At 48.4% G+C, this 20,619-nt stretch overlaps 1 protein-coding gene across 1 annotated transcript in view; it reads right to left on the reverse strand.

Annotated features, from left to right (window-relative positions):
• BCAM (basal cell adhesion molecule (Lutheran blood group)) overlaps positions 1–10,081 on the reverse strand; it is a 56,995-nt gene extending 46,914 nt beyond the window's left edge. The window contains exon 1 of the mRNA XM_083369387.1: positions 9,938–10,081. Within this exon, the coding sequence (XP_083225513.1) occupies positions 9,938–10,013 (76 nt within the window). The 5' untranslated portion in view covers positions 10,014–10,081. The remainder of the gene's footprint in view (positions 1–9,937) is intronic.
• Between the last annotated feature and the right edge of the window lie 10,538 nt (positions 10,082–20,619).

A 20,619-nucleotide genomic window follows, 5' to 3' on the forward strand; every position in this document is an offset into this window, starting at 1 on the left:
CACTGGGAAAAGTGGCACTTACAAGCCTTGCAGCGTCCCTGTGTTCACATGATCAAAATGCAGACGCTTGGACACTGATTCATATTTATGACGGCTGCAACTGTCCCCGGGCTACGCGATCTCCTTTCGTGACCTTCAGACGAGCAAAGTCAATGGGGAAGGAGCCAGATTCCCTTTACAACCGTCTGACTAAGTGAACAACTTCAGGGATTCCCTTGTGGCAAAAAAAAAAAGTCGTAAAATGAGGCAAAAACTCACTTAACTGCCGTCTCGCTTAAGAATAGAAATCTGGGCCTCGATTGTGGTCGTTAGTCGAGGACTACCTTATTTTTTTAAAAAAAACTTTAATACGAATTAAAAATAACTTCCACGGCAGGGATGCTCTGACGGGCTTGTCCTGCCTCTCGTGAGAAACGGCAGGGAACAAAATGCCAGCTATGAATAGTTTTGCCCTTTGGGGGGGGGGCTGAAAAGGGGATGCCCTCAACATCCAGAGGGTCTAAAAAAAGACCCCGGTCCAGAAATAGCCGAGGCCCAGGACCAACGCCAGGGCTTTGAAAGCAAAGTCAGTCCTGCAAGGCGATTGTTCCTCTCCAGCTCCCAGGCCTGGACGAATGTGAGGTCTCCACAGCGCGGCATCCATCCCGGGCAGACATGCCTGGCCCAGCCAGCTCATTAACATGAGGAGAACTGGGGCTTTTGTCTGGGGGGGGGGTGGAGGGGGGGCAGATGCCAAGGGAAGCAAAGAAAGGGGAGAGGGAGGAAGCTCAGCAACCCAAGCAGAGGTGGAGGCGGCTGCGGTCCAAAGGAGAATCACCGGCACAGATCCCGCCCCGTTTTCCCACAGCTTGGAGGAGAAAATAGGATGGAAGTGGGTTACGGCCCAGGGCAGGACGTCAAAAGTTAGTTCGGAAGTTCTTGAGGGCTGGCCAGCCTGTCCTGGCCTCCAGAACTCGAGATTTTATTTTATTTTATTTTATTTTATTTTATTTTATTTTATTTTATTTTATTATTTTATTTTATTTTATTTTATTTTATTATTTTATTTTATATTTTATTTTATTTTATTTTTTATTATTTTTTATTTTATTTTATTTGTTATTTTATTTTATTTGTTATTATTTTATTTTATTTTATTTTATTTATTTTATTTTATTTTTATTTATTTATTTTATTTTATTTTATTTATTTGTTATTATTTTTTATTTATTTTATTTTATTTTATTTTTTATTTTATTTTATTTGTTATTATTATTATTTTATTTTATTTATTTTATTTTATTATTTTAGTTAGCAGGGAGTCAGACTAGAAGTCCTCCCAGGTCCCTTCCAACTATTCTGTTGTTCTGTTCTGTTCTAGTTTATTTTATCATTATTTTATTTTCATTTCATTCTACCTTACTTTATTTTTATTTGATTGGATTTATTTGCCGCCCATCTCACCTTGAGGTGACTCGGGCCAGCTTCACAAGCCGAAAAGTAATAAAGCCATAAAACGTAAATATTTCCAAAATCAATGCAGGTTAGTCCTTGGCTTATAGCCGCAACTCAGCCCCAGATTTCTGTCTTTGAGCCAGGCAGTTGTTGAGTTTTGCCCCATTTTACAAGCTTTCTTGCTACGGTTGTTAAGCGAATCACTGCAGTTGTTAGCAACACGGCTGTAAAGTGAGTCTGGATTCCATTGAGTTCGCTTGTCAGAAGGGGATCAAGTGATCCCAGGGATGCTGCAACCGTCGTAAATATGAGCTCGTTGCCAAGCGTCTGAATTTTGATCACATGACCAGGGGGATGCTGCAATGGTCCTTAAGTGTGAAAAATGGTCATAAGTCACTTTTCCCCCCACTGTTATGGTAACTTTGAACGGTCGCTAAACGAATGGTGGTAAGTGAAGCACTACCTGTAAATTAGAATTACAAACAAAAGATAAGTGCCTCAGATATTTGCAAAGATAGGGAAACTGGAAAGCAAAGAGCCCTCTGCACATGCTCAGAAGCACTTGCTGCAGCAATGAAAAATAAAGAGAGACCCAGATTTGAAGTGGAATAGGAAAGCTCTCCAGCCAACATTGAGGGACCTTCTAAAATCTAAATCCAGATTCTGTGACGCTGGCAGTTTAGGATATGGTAGGACAAAGCCCAGATGATCTTGGAATCCATTGGACTGTCTCGATCTTAAATAGAGCTTCTGGGATCTTCTCTAGAGTCTAGTCAACCTCCACCTTCCCCAGCTGCGACCGAGAGCCTTTTTTTAAAACAAAAACCAAAAAACAACAGCATGCATTTCTCCTGGCTGATTTGACAAGGTGCCACGCTTGGGCAGGCAGACACAATGTGGGGAAGGGGCCAGAGACGTCCGAGAAAGAGAGGGAGGGAGGGAAGGAGAAAGAGAGGGAAGGAGAAAGAGGGAGAGAGGGAAGGAGAAAGAGAGGGAGGGAAGGAGAAAGAGAGGGAGGGAGGGAAGGAGAAAGAGAGAGAGGGAAGGAGAAAGAGAGGGAGGGAAGGAGAAAGAGAGGGAAGGAGAAAGAGAGGGAGGGGAGAAAGAGGGAGAGAGGGAAGGAGAAAGAGAGGGAGGGAGGGAAGGAGAAAGAGAGAGAGGGAAGGAGAAAGAGAGGGAGGGAGGGAAGGAGAAAGAGAGAGAGGGAAGGAGAAAGAGAGGGAGGGAGGGAAGGAGAAAGAGAGGGAGAGAGGGAAGGAGAAAGAGGGAGGGAAGGAGAAAGAGAGGGAGTGAGGGGAGAAAGAGAGGAAGGAAGAGGGAGGGAGGGAGGAAGAGAAGGAGGGAGGGAAGGAGAAAGAGAAGGAGGGAGGGAAGGAGAAAGAGAGGGAGGGAGGGAAGGAGGGAAGGAGAAAGAGAGGGAGGGAGGGAGGGAGGGAGAAAGAGAGGGAGGGAAGTCAGAAAACAGAGTCGCACCTTGGAATTTAGATTGTCAGGGCCCGAGCTGTGCAAAATGAAAGGTGTGTTTGTGTGGCGGGAACATGTCTCTGCACACCTGAAACCGCAGCAACCCACCTGAAGGGGGGGGGGCGGGAGGCCAGGATGCGAGGGAGGGGACGGGGGGGGGACCCGCAAGCCAAGAGACAGGCCTCTCCAAGGGCAAATTTTGCAATGTTTGTGCTCCAAAGTGGCCAGACCGGTTGTCATCTTCCCCCCTTTGTGGCTGAGAGATGTTATCATGGAAGGGAAGCCGGGAGGGGAGGAGGGCTGGGCTGGGGGTGCGGGGGGGGGGGGGAGAGAGGAAGAGGAGGTCCAAGATTGGCAGGGCGCCCTGGGGGGGCTCAGGAGTAGTCAAAAAAGTCAAGATGGGGCAATCGAAGCTCCGCCAGGGGTTTGCATGCATTAACACCAGCCTTGTGAGGTAGGACAGATTAGAAGCAAATCCCAGCAGGACAGGCAGTCCTCAACTGTCAACAGTTCATTTAGTGACCGTTCCAAGTTACAACGGCACTGAAAAAGTGACATGCGACCACCTTTCACACTGACAACCACTGCAGCGTCCCCAGGGTCACATGATCAAAATTCAGTCGCTTGGCAACTGACTCACGTTTATGACGGTTTCAGCGTGCCTAGGGTCACGTGATCAACTTTTGCCACCGTCTGAGAAGCAAAGTCCAGGGGGAAGCCAGATTCGCTTTACAACCGGGTTAACTAACCTAATGACTGCAAAGATTCACTTAGCAACCGTGGCAAGAAAAGTCGTAAAATGGGGCAAAACTCACTTAACAAATGTCTCGCTTAGCCACAGAGATTTTGGCCTCAACTGTGGCCGTGATTACCTGCCATAGTTCTATCTTTATTATAAAATTATATTAACAGAATCTTGCAAATCTGAAAGTACCTCCCCTCCCCTCCCTTTTACAATCTCCGAAGGCAGGGAGGGTCCGGTCTGAGATGTTTGCCACGCCCCTTTTTCTTCTGTGGGCGCAGCTGCCTCTTATCTGAAATGGCCGACAGAGGGTTACCTGCCTGAGCAGGGGGTTGGACTAGAAGACCTCTAAGGTCCCTTCTATTCTATTCTATTCTACTCTACTCTACTCTACTCTATTCTATTCCTTACTGAATTCTCAATAAAGATTCTATTCTATCCTATCCTATTCTATTCTATTCTATTCCATTCCATTCCATTCTGTTCTATATTCTATTCTATTGTTCTATTCTATTCTATTCTATTCTATTCTATTCTATTCTATTCTATTCTATTCTATTCTATTCTATTCTATTCTATTCTTATTCCATTCTTATTCTAGTCTATTATTCTATTATATATTGTATTCTATTATTCTATTCTATATTCTATGCTATTCTTATTCTATTTTATTTTCTATTCTTATTCTATTCTATTCTGTTCTATTTTCTATTCTTTTCTATTCTATATTCTATTCTTTTCTTATTCTTATTCTATTCTTCTACTCTACTCTATTCCACAACCTATTCTGTGTCTCTTCCTCCCGTATCTTGTTTCCCTCACACCATTAGACAGGCAGTCCTCAATTTACGACCACAACGGAGTCCAACATTTCCGTAGCTAAGCAAGACAGTTTTTAAGTGAGTTTTCCTCCATTTCACAACCTTTCCTGCCATGGTTGTTAAGTGAATCACTGCAGTCAAGTTAGTAACACGGTTGTTAAGTGAATCTGCCTCACACCCCCACCACCACCATTGACTTTGCTTGTCAGAAGCTCCCAAGCTTGACTCTGGGATACTGCAACCGTCATAAATGTGAGTCAGTTGCCAAGCATCTGAATTTTGATTACGGGAACGTGGGGATGCTGCAATGGTCGTTAAGTGGGGGCGGGGGGGGAATGGTCATAAGTCCCAACCGGCCATGCAAAGGTTGGCAAACTTGAGAGAAAGAGATTCAACCCATATTTTGTGGGCTGCTGATCCAGAGTCAGAGGCCAGCGACTGGATCTTTTTTCAGTAAGACGCCTGGGGAATTCTGGGAGATGAAGTCCACCCATCTTAAAGTCACACTGGCTGGGGAATTCTGGGAGTTGAAGTCCACCCATCTTAAAGTGGCCAACCTTGAGAAACCTGTGTAGATGATGGTTCACTGAGGATCTCTCTCTTCCTCACCGCCAGCCAATTTCTCGCTGAAGAGGATCCAAAACAATTTGCACATCTCGGGTGTTGCCGGCTGCAGCTGGCAAGGCCACCAGAATCGTACCAGCCCCACTGCCAACTTCGGCTCAAGCTAGCAAGAAGCCCCTCACTCGAATTGGCATGCTTACTCTTCCCCCTCGCCCCCCCCCAGCCAAAAAAAGGGGTTTTCTCATTTCTGGCTCCCAAAGCTGAAATCTAGCAACCCCATACCTTGTCTCCCTTTATCCCTTCCCCCCCCCCCCAGTCTCCAGACTCAAACTGAGTTTCACTTGGATGCTTGCAAACTCTTTTGGAAACAAGCCATTCTAAGCATCAGGAACCCCTTTCTTGCAACCGCAAAACTGCAATTCCTCTTTCTTTCTTTTTTTTTTTTAAGGAGGGATAAGAAGCATAAAGGCTCTTCAGCTTTGAAACGGAGATGAGCACCGGCCCCTACGTGCGAGGGAACCTGAACCTTTACCTAAGAAGCATGAAACAGGAGTGTCCAACCTGGGCAACTGGGACTTCAACTCCCAGAATCCCCCCCCGCCATGTCTGTCTGTCTGTCTCTGTCTCTGTCTCTGTCTCTGTCTCTCTCTCTCTCTCTCACACACACACACACACACACACACACACACGGTGATGCTGCGATCTACCTGTCCAATGCCAACTGCCTAATTGTTGATCGTGGGACTGTGAAGAGGCTGCGACAGTTGTAAGTACGAGGACCAGTTGTAAGTCACTTTTTTTTCAGTCCCGTCGCAACTTTGAACTGTCCCCAAACAAATGATTGCAAGTCGAGAACTCCCCTCTCTACTTTTGCCCTTCTCTTCTGAAAAATATCCACAGCTCTAGAACTGGTAGGCATTCAACCGAAAATGAAAAAAAGAACATCTACTTCCCAAGCGGAAAGAAAAATAAAAATTGTTTTCTTTCTTGAATAGTCTCGGCTGTCAGCAAAGCTGGCTAAGGAATTCTGGGAGTTGAAGTCCACAAGACTTAAAGTTGCCAAGGTCGAGGACCCCTGACCTAGGTCAGTGTTTCTCAACCTCAATAACTTTAAGAAGGGTGGACTTCAATTCCCAGATTTGTGGCTTCTCTTCAATTTCAGAGCAGGCCCTTTTGAGAGATTTTGAGCATGTACAGAGCGGACTAGAACTCACCGTCTCCTAGTGACTGGCCCAAATTCACCCAGCCAGCTTTGATGCTTAAGGCAGGACTAGAATCCACCGTCTCCTGGTTTGTAGGCCAGCAGCTTAACCACTACGCCAAACGGGCTCCAATGCTCTCAAGTTATATAATTACAATTACATATAATTACAATTCAGCCAGAACTGGTGCAAATTACATCATCTGAGAGATGCTACAACCCCTCTACCCACAGTCAGCCCACTTTCCTTCGCCACATCTGGAACCGCCACCAGCCTCGGGGAAAGCTCTTTCCACAATGCAAGGGTGAATCCTAGCAAAACCAAGCCAAGAAAGGAAAGATTCCACAAATCTGGGGCTCGATCCACTTGGCCACACCTTTTGCGATTCTCTCTCTCTCTCTCTCTCTCTCTCTCTCTCTCTCTCTCTCTCTCTCTCTCTCACAGTGAAATCCAATATAAGAGATGTTCGCTTGAAGAAAAGCATCCGAAATGCTTGGAAGAGACCCCCCCTAACCAGGGAAGCCTAGGGCCCTAGACCGCACCAACCATCTTTCCCCCCCCCCACTGTACTTCCCAGCTAAAATCTCTCTCAAACTCCTCCTGGGTGGGAGGTTACGAGGGGGGGGCAGAGCAGAAAGTTCCCCCAGCATCCAGCCTGGCAAACAAAGATGAAAAGGTTGAGTAAAACTTAAGTTAAGAAACGAGCAGGAATGTCAGAAGTGTCAGAACTGAACAAATAACCAGCTGGGGCATGTTGAGCTAAGCGGCATCCCTCCCTCCTACTCCCAAGCTGGGGAGGGGTCTTCCCGCTCCCTTCCCCGCCCTTCTCCTCAATCTCCCCTCCTGCCTCTTCTGCCCTTCTTCAGCAGGTCTTGTGCCAGTCCAGCGCCACTCATCTCTCTACCACGCCCAAAGCAGGCTGCCCTGGCATCTGAAGCGCTCCTGTCCTTCCCCTGCAATTCGATAAGCATCCTCCCTTTGCACCAGGCGTCTAGCGTGCCAGAGAGAGAGAGAGATTCTGCTCAGCCCTTTTTCTGACCCCTAAACTGGCGCGTCCCCCCCTCTTTTAGATTTGATTTACGTTCTTTTTCATTATCTTTATAAATAACTCAAGATGGCGAACATACCTCGTCCTATTTTGCCCATAACAATCACCCCTGTCGGAGCTCAGAGAAAGTGAGTTGGCCCCAAATCACACAGCCGGCTTTCATGCCTAAGGCGTGCTAGAACTCACCATCTCCTGGGGATTGGTCCAAAGTCACCCAGCTGGCTTTTGTGTCTAAAGTTGGACTAAAACTCACCGTCTCCTGGTGATCGGTCCAAAATTACCCAGCTGGCTTTCATGTCTGAGGTGGAACTAGAACTCACCGTCTCCTGGTGATTGGCTCAAAGTCGCCCATCTAGCTTCATGCCTAAGGCAGAACTAGAACTCACCGTCTCCTGGTGATTAGCTGAAAGTCACCCAGCTAGCTTCATGCCTAAAGCAGCACCAGCACCGTTTTTCTAGCCTGCTACAAACTTTTAAACTTTATTTCAATTCTTTATTTGAGTCCTTTGCCCACCTCTTCTCCTTTATCACCCGGGGGAGTTTTGCCTCCTCCTTTCCTTCCAAAGGGATTTCTCCAAAAATAAAAAATAAAAACTTGCAGAGGGTGGATAAGATTTCCCTTCCAGAGGGTTGCAAGCTAGCCCTGAAAAGCTGCTATCTGCAGCCGAGGTTATCATTTAATCCTTGGGCGGAGCAATGTTTGAAGGATGGAGAGGCTGCTGAATGTCAGATCCAAGCAGGGTGGCAGGAGTTAATACTTGCATTCGGCTAGTCAACCTGAAATTGAACCCTACATCAGATGTGTCCAAGCTTGGCAAACCGACCGACTTGTGGACTACAACTCCCAAAATCCCCCAGCCAGCATTCATAAGCAAGAAGCCACAACTGGGTGACTCTGGGCCAATCCCCAGGAGACAGTGAGTTCTAAGCTGGCTGGGTAACTTTGCGCCACTCCCTCGGAGACTGTGAATTCTAGTCCCACCTAAGGCACCAAAGCGTGGCTGGCTGGGGAATTCTGGGAGTCAAAGTCCACAAGTCCTCAAGTTGCCAAGCTTGGATACCCCACCCCCATACCAAAGGCGAGCCGTGGCTGGCTTTTCTTTCTTCAAAAGCTCCCCACAACTTCTGTCTCCCATCTGGGTGGAAAGTTGGGGGGGGGGCAGCTCAGCTCTGCCTCTAACCCTTGCCTCCCTCCACCGTGCCCTCATGCCCCCTGCAGACCCCCCCCCAATCAATTCATCTGTATGAAGCTATGGCATCACTTTGGGGATGAGTCACGTAGGAAGGGCCAAGTCACGCTTAGCAATAGGAGCTGGAAAGAAGCTTAGCCTCAGGGGGGAAGCAGGTGAGGGAGGGGCAGGAGAAAAACGGGGAGGGCAGTAAAGGGGGGGGGTCAGGCATCCAACCACGGGCGACTTTTCTTTACCTCTTCATTGGGAGCCTGGGGGTTTTATCGAAGGCACAGCTCCATGCCACCCAATGCTAGGGGGGACAATATCACTGAGGTGAGCGGAGGGGCAGGGCAGGGATATACAGGTTGTCCTCGACTTACAACAATTCATTTAGTGACCTTTGGAAGTTACAACGGCACTGGAAAAAGCGACTTAGGACCGTTTTTCCCCACTTACGGCCGTTGGGGCATCCCCCTAGTCACAAGATTTACCTTCGGATGCTTGACAACCGACTCACATTTATGACGGTCGCAGTGTCCCGAGGTCACGTGATCCCCTTTTGTGACTTTCTGACAAGCAAAGTCGATTGGGGGGGGGGGAAGCCAGATTTACTTAAGAACGGCGCGACTAACTTAACAACTGCAGCGATTCCCTCAGCCAACCTGGCGAGGAAAGTGGTAAAACGGGGCAAAGCTCCCTTAACGAACGCCTCACGTAGCAACATACATGTTGGGTCCATTGTGGTCGTAAACCGAGGACCACCTGTAAAATAGAACTGCTTCTCCTGCCCTTGTTGAAGTCCTCCCTTCAAAGTCTGGAATCTCTCTCCTCTCCTTCCAGGGGAATTTCTCCCTGCAATTGCACCCCCTCGCCCTCCCCTCCTCCTCCAGATTTGAATCCAGATCTTCCTTTGGGGCTGGGAAATGAGGAGGGGAGGGGGGGAAATGGAAAGACCTGGGGCTCTTGTGCACCCCAAAAGGAGGCGAGTTGCAAAGCAAAGCAAAGTCAAGCCCAAGTCCTAGGAGTCCTCCATTCCCAGAATCCCCCCCTTCCCTCCCCCCCAGACTCTGGTCGAGCGCCAGGGTCTTTGTCCCCCCCCAGGAAGGCGGGTCCAGGGGGTCCCCAAACGAGGCGGCTTTCCAGAAACCGGGACGGGGTGAGTGGGGGGGTGTCTCCTGCAAGAGAAAGCGAAGAGCCGCGAGCGGGGCGGGGAAGGCGCTCCGGCAGGTGGATCCCAGCCTTTTTTCCCAGCGCTCGGAGGAGGCAGCAGCCGAGCGAGCGCAATTTGCACCCGGAGCCGCTCGGCGGAGTCAGGCTGGACGGCCCTGGAGCGCTGGAGAGAGAGCGGAGGGGACTCGGGGGGGGCGCGGGGGGGCTCCGGGTGCAACTGCCCTGCTCCTGCCCCTCCCTCCCTCCCTCCCTCCCACTCCCGGGCTGGCAGCAGCAGCAGCAGCAGAGGCGAGGCGTGGGGGGTCCCGCCGCCCCCTTACCTGGGCAGGCGAGCAGCCAGAGCCCCGCCAGGAGGCCGGCGAGAGGGAGCGCCCGGGGGAGAGCGCCGCTGCCCATGATCCGCGCCCGGTGCAACTCGACGCCGACACTGAAGCCGAAGCCGCCGCCGCCGCCGCTCGCCCCCTCCTGCCCGCCCCCCGGCCCGCCCTCCGCTGGCTCGGCCCAATCCCCGGCCGACGCCCCCCCCCCCGCCAGTCTCCCCGGGCCGTGGGGAGGGGGAGGAGGAAAAGGCAGGGGCGCCCCCGAGAGAAGAGCCCAGCCGCTTTCTTTCTTTCTTTCTTTCTCTCTCCCCTTCTTTCTTTCCCTCTTTCCTTCTTTTTTCCCTTTCTCTCTGCCCTTCTCTCTCTCTCCCTTTCTATCTCTCCCTCCCTTTCTTTCTTTCATTTTCTTTCTCTTTCTCTCCTTTCTTTTCTTTCTCCCTTTCTTTCTCTCTCCCCTTCTTTCTCTCCCTCTTTCCTTCTTTTTTCCCTTTCTCTCTGCCCTTCTCTCTCTCCCCTTCTTTCTCTCCCTCTTTCCTTCTTTTTTCCCTTTCTCTCTGCCCTTCTCTCTCTCTCCCTTTCTATCTCTCCCTCCCTTTCTTTCTTTCATTTTCTTTCTCTTTCTCTCCTTTCTTTTCTTTCTCCCTTTCTTTCTCTCTCCCCTTCTTTCTCTCCCTCTTTCCTTCTTTTTTCCCTTTCTCTCTGCCCTTCTCTCTCTCCCCTTCTTTCTCTCCCTCTTTTCTTCTTTTTTCCCTTTCTCTCTGCCCTTCTCTCTCTCTCCCTTTCTATCTCTCCCTCCCTTTCTTTCTTTCTTTTGTTCTTTCTTTCTCTCCTTTCTTTTCTCCCCTTCTTTCTCTTTCTTTCTCTCTCTTCTTTCTCTCCCTCTTTCCTTTTTTTCCCTTTCTCTCTGCCCTTCTTTCTTTCTCTTTCTCCCTTTCTATCTCTCCCTCCCTTTCTCTTTCTTTCGTTCGTTCTTTCTTTCTTTCTTTCTTTCTTTCTCTCTCCCCTTCTTTCTCTCCCTCTTTCCTTCTTTTTTCCCTTTCTCTCTGCCCTTCTCTCTCTCTCCCTTTCTATCTCTCCCTCCCTCCCTTTCTTTCTTTCATTCTTTCTTTCTCTCCTTTCTTTTCTCTCTCCCCTTCTTTCTCTTTCTTTCTCTCTTCTTTCTCTCCCTTTCCTTTTTTCCCTTTCTCTCTGCCCTTCTTTCTTTCTCTTTCTCCCTTTCTATCTCTCCCTCCCTTTCTCTTTCTTTCGTTCGTTCTTTCTTTCTTTCTCTCTCCCCCCCGTCTTTCTCTCTCCCCTTTCTCTCTCTCTCTCTCTCTCTCTCTTTCTTTCTTTCTTTTTCCCCCTCCTCAAAAACAAAACTTGGCACACGGGGCCCGCTGCACCGGCGGGCCGCTCCTTTCTTGCCCCTGAGGGATGGGACTTCTTAAGCCTGGCGGCGCCCAAAGCTCCTGCCTGGTATTCTGAGCCAAAAGGCGAGGGGGCTTCTGAGCAACTGCAGAGCGCACTCCGTTCTCGCCCCTTGCGTATCGGCTGCCCCGGTGCGCTTCTGCCTTTTTAAAGGTTTCTTTCTCTGCTTGGGAAAACTGCACGAATGAAGTAACGCGAAGTGGGTCGCTGTCTGAGCGCCAAAGAATGGAGGCCTTCGAACTATGGTGCTAGAGAAGACTGCTGCGAGTCCCTTGGACTGCGAGGCGATCAAACCGGTCGGTCCTAGAGGAGATCAACCCTGACTGCTCTTTAGAAGGCCAGATCCTGAAGCTAAAACTCAAATCCTTTGGCCACCTAATGAGAAGGAAGGACTCACTGGAGAAGAGCCTCATGCTGGGAAAGGTGGAGGGCAAGAGAAGAAGGGGACGACAGAGAATGAGGTGGCTGGATGGAGTCACTGAAGCAGAAGGCGTGAGCTTAAATGGACTCCAGAAGATGGTAGAGGACAGGAAGGCCTGGAGGAACGTTGTCCATAGGGTCGCGATGGGTCGGACACGACTTCGCAGCTAACAACAACAAACAGTTCGGTGGGGAGGGGAGCAGTGCTTAAAGGAAGAACAAAGGAAGCAGGGAAGGTTTGGCAGCCCCACCAAAAAAAGGCAGGTGAGGGGAAATGAGACCCCCAAGGACCCTGCCTGGGGTCCCTTTGGCAGTCTGGGAGCAGGGAGGCCATCATCTCAAAACGCGGCCCAAAGAAAGGGGAAGGTAGACTTGCCAGAGGCTTAAAGGCTTTTAAAAACGAGGAGCTTCTCGACTCCTCCCCCAAATGAGGGAAACCGACTCCTCCCACTTTAGATCGTTGCTCCACCCCCTGATACCCCACTCAACACCCCACCCCTATTAAATGCAGTGCCTGGCCATCCAAAAGATGCCCGTGGGTTAGGAAAACCGCAGGGGGAAAGAGTGCTGAACCACAGATAAAGTAAACTTTACAATCAGGGTTATTATGGTGATTCTTATTTCGTGACCTGATCTCAGAAAGAAATGAACTGCTTCAGTTGCTACCGTTATCGTTTCCTTGAGAAAAAAGGAAGGAGAAGGAAGGAAGGAAGGAAGGAAGGAAGGAAGGAAGGAAGGAAGGAAGGAAGGAAGGAAGGAAGGAAGGAAGAGAAAGCACTGAAGTTACCTAGTTTGGGTAATTTAATATCTGTCAAAAAGCAGCCCAGCTTGATGTCTTTTGGGCTGTCAACATTTGCTTTGACTAACATTCAAAAATGTTTTGCAAAAGAAGGCTTACATCAGGGTTAAAGTATCTGCACCCAGGTACCATCAAGCTGTGTGCACGTATTCAGATCCAGGAGAGGACACAGCAGCCCACAGATTGAAGCTTGCAACGCCTGCCCCCCAAGTCAACCAAATGGGTCCCCCTGACTATGCCTCCTATAGGGCAGCAATTCCCCACCATCGTGCAACTTTAACATCGGTGGACTTCGACTCCTAGAATTCCCCAGTCAGCAAGCAGTGGACTTCAATGTGTAGACTTCGACTCCCAGAATTCCCCAGCCGGCAAGAACTCAGGGAATTGAAGTCCACACACCTTAAAGTTGTCTGTTTTGAGAAGGGCTGCTTGAGCGGGCAGTGCGAGGCCATCCAACCTGGTTGCCTGCCAAATCCAGCTTGGCTTCCCAAGGCTCTTTCTGGCCTCCTCAATCCCATACTAGTTAAAGTCCAGGCCTGCTGGCTGGGGAATCCTGGGAATTGAAGTCCATGCAGGCTGCCTGCGGGATCCTGGGAGCTGAAGTCCATGCATCCTGGCTGGAGGAATTCTGGGAGTTGAAGTCCATGCCTGCTGCCTAAGGAATAGGATAACTTGCTACTCCTTTGGCTGATCCTACTGGCCTCTCTTGGCCCTTGTCCCAAGGCACCTGGCGTCCCTCCAAGGGGTGGGTGTTATAGCCCAGCAGATTTTAGCCACCTGCAGGCCGGCCTTGGCAGATGTCGGAAGAAAGAGGACTGAACAGCTAAGGATGAGTCTGGGGGAAAGCAACAGTCACGTGAACACGCAAGAGAAAGACAAGGTTGCTGGGGCCACTTCTCCCCTAATTAGGGGCACACGGGGGAAGGCCTGGGTAAACACACAACGTCTTCTGGAACTTCTCCAATTGTATTTTGTTGATTCGGAGGAAGGGGAAATCATGGAACACAATGATTAAGTGGATATATTTCAGTTTGTTGGGGGAAACAGTTGGAAACGGAGATAAAAACTCTGCCTCGTCAGCTTCCGAGCGCTGGGAAAAACACGGGGTCCTCCCAAAATAAGGCCAGATGCATTATCCTCTACATCTAGGGGCATTTTTTTTTATAGACACCCCCCCCCCAGGGATGCACTTGCTCAGATGTCCTCTGGGTTATCGCTCCTCTTATTCCACTGAGCTCAGTTCTAGCTTTAAATTATGCCGCTTTATAATGGCTTGGTAAGACCACACCTGGAATACCACATCCACGTTTTGGCCACCATAATATAAAAATACACTGAGTCTCTAGAAAGTGTGCAGAGAAGAGCAACAAAGATGATTAGGGGACTGGAGGCTGAAACAGATGAAGAACCGTTGCTGGAATTGTCTAGTCCAGGGGTAGGCAACCTCGGCTCTTTTATGACTCATGGACTTCAACTCCCAGAATTCCTGAGTCAGCTATGCTGACTCAGGAATTCTGGGAGTTGAAGTCCATGAGTCATAAAAGAGCCGAGGTTGCCTACCCCTGGTCTAGTCTAAGGAAGAGAAGGACGAGGGGGGACATGATAGCAGTCTTCCACTCTTTGTATGCACAAAAGTGAGGGGGCCAACTTATTCTCCAAAGCACCAGAAGGCAATGGATGGAAACTAGTCAAGGAGAGAAGCAACCTGGAACTAAGGAGGAATTTCCTGACAGTGAAAGCAATCAGCCAGTGGAAAGACTTGCCTCCAGAAGTTGTAGGTTCTCCAACACTGGAGATTTTTAAGAAGAGACTGGACAACCATTTGTCTGAAATGGTATAGGGTTTCCTGTTTGAGCAGAGGGTTGGACTAGATGACCTCCAAGGTCCCTTCCAACTCTGTAATTTTGTGAACTCCCAGGGATGCACTTGGCACTTGCTCAGAGGCCCCCTGGTTTAATCGCTCCTTTCATTCTGCTGAGCTCAGCTCTAGCTTGACCAAACCTGCTCTCCGACTCTTCTGACTGCTTCATCATTCATTGCAAGGTGTCCATTTGCACCATCCAGCCTGTGGCTGACCTCTTCTCTCCGACCTTCAGTGATGTGGCTTTCAAACATCGAAGCATTAAAACCTCTTCCTGAAAAGAATCAATGGTCAAAATGCCTGAGCATCTATTCCAGCAGGAAGTGGCTCCTTATAAAAGGAAAGAGGGGGGGGGGGAGATGGCATTCTTTAATCTGCTGCAGTGTTTCTCACTGGGCAACTTTAAGATGTGTGGACATCAATTCCCAGAAGTCGCATACATGCAGTCTGGGGAATGCTGGGAGTTGAAATGTAGGTGGTTTGCAGCATTGTGCCGTTCTTTCCTCTAACATAGTATTTCCCAAACTTGCAACTTTAAGTTAAGTGGACTCCAGTTCCCAGAATCCCTCAGCCAGCCTGCTTTAACACGGGTCGACTCCAATTCCCAGAATCTCCCAGCCAGCCTGCTTTAAAATGGGTGGACTCCAGTTCCAGAATTCCTCAGCCAGCCTGCTTCAAGATGGGTGAACTACAACTCCCAGAATCCCCCAAGTTCGTGCATGCTGGCTGGGGAATTCTGGGAGTTGAAGTCCGCACGTCTTAAAGTTATCAAAGTTTGGGAAACCCTGTCTTAAAGATTAAAAATACACTGTGTTCTCCCTGGATGTTTTTCTCGTGTCCCCGATTGGTTGGTAGTCCTGGGATTTTTCTGGTCACCTCCCATCGCCAGGGGCGTCTACAGATTATGGCAAAAAAGTCAAGATGGCAGCCACACCACTGCCATCAAAATCCGCCTGTTTTTCCAGACGCAAGGCAGAATCTTTGGCCACATTCTCCAGCTGCCATCTTGCCTATTTTCATTGTCCTCCGCAAACACCACTGCCCAAAACAAGTGCGGCCTTGTTTGGCTGAAGTCAAATTCCATTCCTATCGTGATCCTTTCTCCGTAAATGACAGCATATTTGTGAGATAAAAGCCCTGTGAATCAGCTGCTTGCTTGGACATGTTGCCGGATGTGATGGTTGGGATTGGAAGGAGACAAAGAAGACTTTTTAATTGGCACTGAGAACATATTCGACTGTATAGCCGGGGTGCCCAACCTTGGCAGCTTTAAGACCTGCGGACTTCAACTCCCAGAATTCCCCAGCCAGCTATGCTTAAAGTCTTAAACTTCCCAAGGTTGTAGAGGCACGACAGAGATACAGCAGCTAATAGAAAACAGAGCTAATAGCATAGCTAATTGGAAAAATGGCAAAATGGAGACTCATCTCTGCCTGCTTTTTTCTTAAGACATTTTGCCTTTAAAGCATCCTTCCTGCCTACTTTTCCAACCCTGGGAAAGAAAACGTTTCCTATTATCAAAAGCTAGTTAAGCAATGGCTGGTGGGGGGAATTCTGGGAGTTGAAGTCCACAGATCTGAAGGTTGCATCACGGCCGAGGAATTCTGGGAGTTGAAGCCCACCGATTTCCAAGTTGCACGATGGCTGGGGAACTCTGGGAGTTGAAGTCCACAGATCTGAAAGTCGCTAAGGTTGAGAAACCTGGCTATAACTTGGGGACAGCTTTGCAGGGCTTCTCAGCTTTCTTAGCTAGGCAGATGAAATGGGACTGGGTCTTCTGGAAATGGGGAGAGGGGGGTTCATTTGTTTCTGGATTCCCCACTCCCACCGGGAGGATTTAGTTTCCTCTGCAGACCACTCAAGAAAGGCCAAAGGTAAAAATGTTGAGAAGGGCTTATCTTGATGCAGGAGACAGAGGCCTCTGGGACGCCCCCAGCTAAGCTGTGACCTCTCCTTGCCATTTGCCGGTCAGCGCCTGTCCTTTCCCTCTCCAGCCCACGGCCTGTGTTTCCCACGTTCCAGCGATCTTCCACTGGGATAGCCATGATCCTTCCCACCGACACCTGAAGGGAAGGTCACGCTCTTTGGCCAAGAAGACAGAGGTCAGGAAAAAAGCCAGCATCTCCACAGCTGTTCAGAGGTCTCCTTTGCCAGGGCATCCATAGCAAGCAGAGGGAGGGGTCTCCAGAGCGGGGTTCAATCAATTCCCCAAAACACCTGAAGGCAGGACAAGAAGCAATGGATGGAAACTCATCAAGGGGAGTAGCAACCTGGAAAGGGACGTGGTGGCTCAGTGGGTTAGGACGCTGAGCTTGTCGATCAGAAGGTCGGCAGTTTGACTGGTCGAATCCCGAGTGCCACGTAACAGAGTGAGCGCCTGTTACGCGTCCCAGCTTCTGCCAACCTAGCAGTTCGAAAGCACGTAAAAATGCAAGTAGAAAAATAGGGACCACTACAGTGGGAAGGTAACAGCGTTCCGTGCGCCTTTGGCATCTAGTCATGCCAGCCACATGACCACGGAGATGTCCTCGGACAAGTGCTGGCTCTTCGGCTTTGAAACGGAGATGAGCACCGGCCCCTAGAGTCGGAAACGACTAGCATGCATGTGCGGGGGAACCTTTAACTTTTAGCAACCTGGAACTAAGGAGAAACTTCCTGACAGTGAGAACAATGCATCAGTGGAACAGCTTGCCTCTAGTCTAGAAGTTGTGGGTGCTCCATCACTGGAGGCCTTTAAGAGGAGTTTGGATAACCATTTGCCCAGGATTGTATTGGGTCCCCTGCTTGAACAAGGGGTTGGACTAGAAGACCTTCAAGGTCCCTTCCAACTCTGTTATTCTGTTATTAACCTATTCTGCACAGCACCCAAAGGCAGAACAAGAAGCAACGGATGGGAGCTAATCAAGGAGAGGACCACTATCTTAGTCTGTTATTCTGTTAAAATGATCCAATCAAGGCTGCCATCTTGTGACATGAGGCTCAACCAAGATTCACCAGGATAGCTGAATGGGCCGGTTCATACTTTGCATTAAGCTAGGATAGAGAAATCAGGATTGCTGAAAACCACTGGCTTGGCTTCTTGCAATGTTCAAGATGGCGGACCCATGAATGCTGCAATATCAACCCTAAAATAGGGATCAAAACAGATTAGGACGGAGTAAACAGTAAGAACACCCCAAATTCTTTACCCCCGTGGTTTCATTACCCCTCCACCTCCCAACCTTAGTATCCCTCAAAAGTGGCTTGCCTCACACAAGGACAAAATGTGGTTTCTTGGTGACGTTGTACAGTAAGCAAATCCACCCACTGTAGTTTATAAACCATAGCTTAGTAGGGCTTTGCATTAGGAAAAACCAGAAATCCCGGCTTATTCAACCAAGCTGAATACTTTTCAGCCTGTTCTGTGAAGCCGACCATGAATAAACTGACCAGGTCCTTTAACTTAAATCCAGGTAAGGCTTTTTGCTAATATTTGAATAACTAAAGCTAAACTTCCTGCAATTGGGATTAGGGAGTAAAGCTTTCTGGTCAGAAAAACCTGAAATTTGGGAAATATCTTGGCTCTGTCCAGCACGGCCCAGAGCCATAAAGCAAGCTTTATCTCTGCTTGATCATAGGTCAAGCATGCTTTGGGAAGTGGACCAAGGTTTCCTTCACAATAACATTCAGGGCAAATGGATCAAATTCTAGCTTTGATTAAATTCTACCTAATCGCACTTAAGCGTCTCTGCCTAAAAAAATTCCTATTGATTGAAAAATCTATGCAAGCTCAGTACTCACTGTCCATTTTCCTACAGGCTGGCTCAAAGAGAGGAGGCGGTAAATATAAAAAGTCCCCGACTTAGAACAGTTCGTTTACTGACTGGTCAAAGTTACAACAGCACTGGAAAAAGGGACTTACGACCGCTTTTCACATTTATGACCTTTGCAGCATCCCTGTGGTCACGTGATTTAGACGCTTGGCCACTGGCCTGTAATTACGACGGTTGCAGCGTCCCGGAGGGTCACGTGAGATCCCCTTTTGCAACCTTCTGACAAGCAAAGTCCATGGGGGAAACAGATTCACTTAACAACGGTGTTATTAACCACTGTGGCAAGGAAGGGCGTAAAATGGGACAAAATTCATTTAAGAACGATCTCGGCTGCAGAAATTTTGGGCTCAAATTACAGTGATATGTCGAGGACAACAAAAAAAAATCCTCGACTTACAACCATTTGTTGAACGCCTGAAGTTACAGCGGCGCCGATAAAAGGGACGGCCCGTCCTCAGATTTATGACCGTCCCACTCACGTGATCAAAGTTCAAAATTCAGGCACTTGGCAACCGGCCTGTTTTTACGATGGTGGAGTTTCCCGGGGTCAGGTGATGACCACATGGCAAGCAAAGTCAATGGGGGAGGGGAGGTAAGATGGATTCACTTAACGACCGAAAGATTAACTTAACAACTGCAGCGATTTGCTTAACAATGGGAGCAAAAGAGGCAAATCTTAAAATCAGGCACGACTGACTTTGCAACAGAAATTCTCGTCCTTAATTGTGGTCGTAACTCTGAGGACTAGCTGTAATATGAAATGGAAAGCTTTGAACATGTGGACTATTCCATAGAAATACTGTCAATGTTAAAGCGTGTGTGTGTGTGTGTAAAAAAAAGAAAAGAATTTCTCAATTATAGGAAAATGCATGTTGAAACACAGCAGGGCTGGAATTGAGGGAGGGCCTGGCGGCAGCTTTTTTTACCCTCCACATAATATCCCTTGTTTCTCCTTTAACCTCCTCTCCTATTATTTTATAAAAATATTTCTTTATTACAGTCATTCGTTACCTGCCTTTGTACTTGCCAGATCAGGACTCCAGGGAACCAGCAACATCTCAAAAATAATTCTCAAAGAATTATACATTCAAAAAAAAAAAGAAATCATTAATCATTGAAAAGTCAAAATGAGGTTAAAACACCTTTTATTCTGTCCCTTCCCGCTCTGCCCTCTTGGCAGGCTGAAATGTTTGGCTTCTGCTGAGGGAAGAGGGCGGGAAGTGGTTCTATTAAATCCTATTTTAGCTGCAGTGCATGTAAACAAAATGGGCGGAATTTCGGCCACACGGTTGCTGACGCCATTTTGACTCTTTTGACCAACCCCTGCAGACACCCCCCCATATCGGAAGAATAGTTTTATTTTCCAGACTTGTTCAGAGGCTTCGGATGAAAAATATTGATTTGTTGTCTGGACTGTGAAAAAAAAATGATGCTCCCTCTGTGTTGGCACCAAGTCTAAGATCTCTGCTGGCTGAGGAATTCTGAGAGTTGAAGTCCACCCACCTTAAAGCATGTCAGATGGGGAATTCTGGGAATTAAAGCCCACCCATCTTAAAGCTTGCTGGCTGGGGAATTCTGGGAGTTGATGTTCACCCAACTTAAAGCATGTCAGATGGGGAATTCTGGGAATTAAAGCCCACCCATCTTAAAGCCGGCTGGCTGGGGAATTCTGGGAGTTGATGTCCACCCACCTTAAAGCATGTCAGATGGGGAATTCTGGGAATTAAAGCCCACCCATCTTAAAGCTTGCTGGCTGGGGAATTCTGGGAGTTGATGTCCACCCACCTTAAAGCATGTCAGATGGGGAATTCTGGGAATTAAAGCCCACCCATCTTAAAGGTGGCTGGCTGGGGAATTCTGGGAGTTGATGTCCACCCATCTTAAAGTCACATTGGCTGGGGAATTCTGGGAGTTGAAGTCTACCCATCTTAAAGTCACACTGGCTGGGGAATTCTGGGAGTTGAAGTCCACCCATCTTAAAGTTGACAAGTTTCAGAAACCCTGCATGGTTATACCTTGATTTTCACAGCCCAGATCAACATTTTCTCTCCATGGGACACCCTGCTGTCCGTCCCAATTTCAACAGTCCCCAAATGACCCCCAGCTCAATCTCCCCCACCCCACCCCCTCAAGTTACCTCCCCTGCACTAAGCCACCATCTGATTCCTTTACGTTCTTGTGCAATGGCTAAATCCACCCATGCTGGTTTATAAGCCATAACTGACGCCATTTTTGCATTATGGAATTGCTGGAACGAGGTCTAATTCCACAAAGCTGGTGTTCCAAGACCCCACTTAGCGGGATCTCTAATGCTGGAGATGAAATAAACTGTGGAGCCTTCAACTGGAATTTCAAAAATGCTTTTTGCTTAGGATCTCCCATC

The sequence above is a fragment of the Vipera ursinii genome, assembly GCF_947247035.1.
Source record: "Vipera ursinii genome assembly, chromosome: 9".
NCBI classification, from domain to species: domain Eukaryota; kingdom Metazoa; phylum Chordata; class Lepidosauria; order Squamata; family Viperidae; genus Vipera; species Vipera ursinii.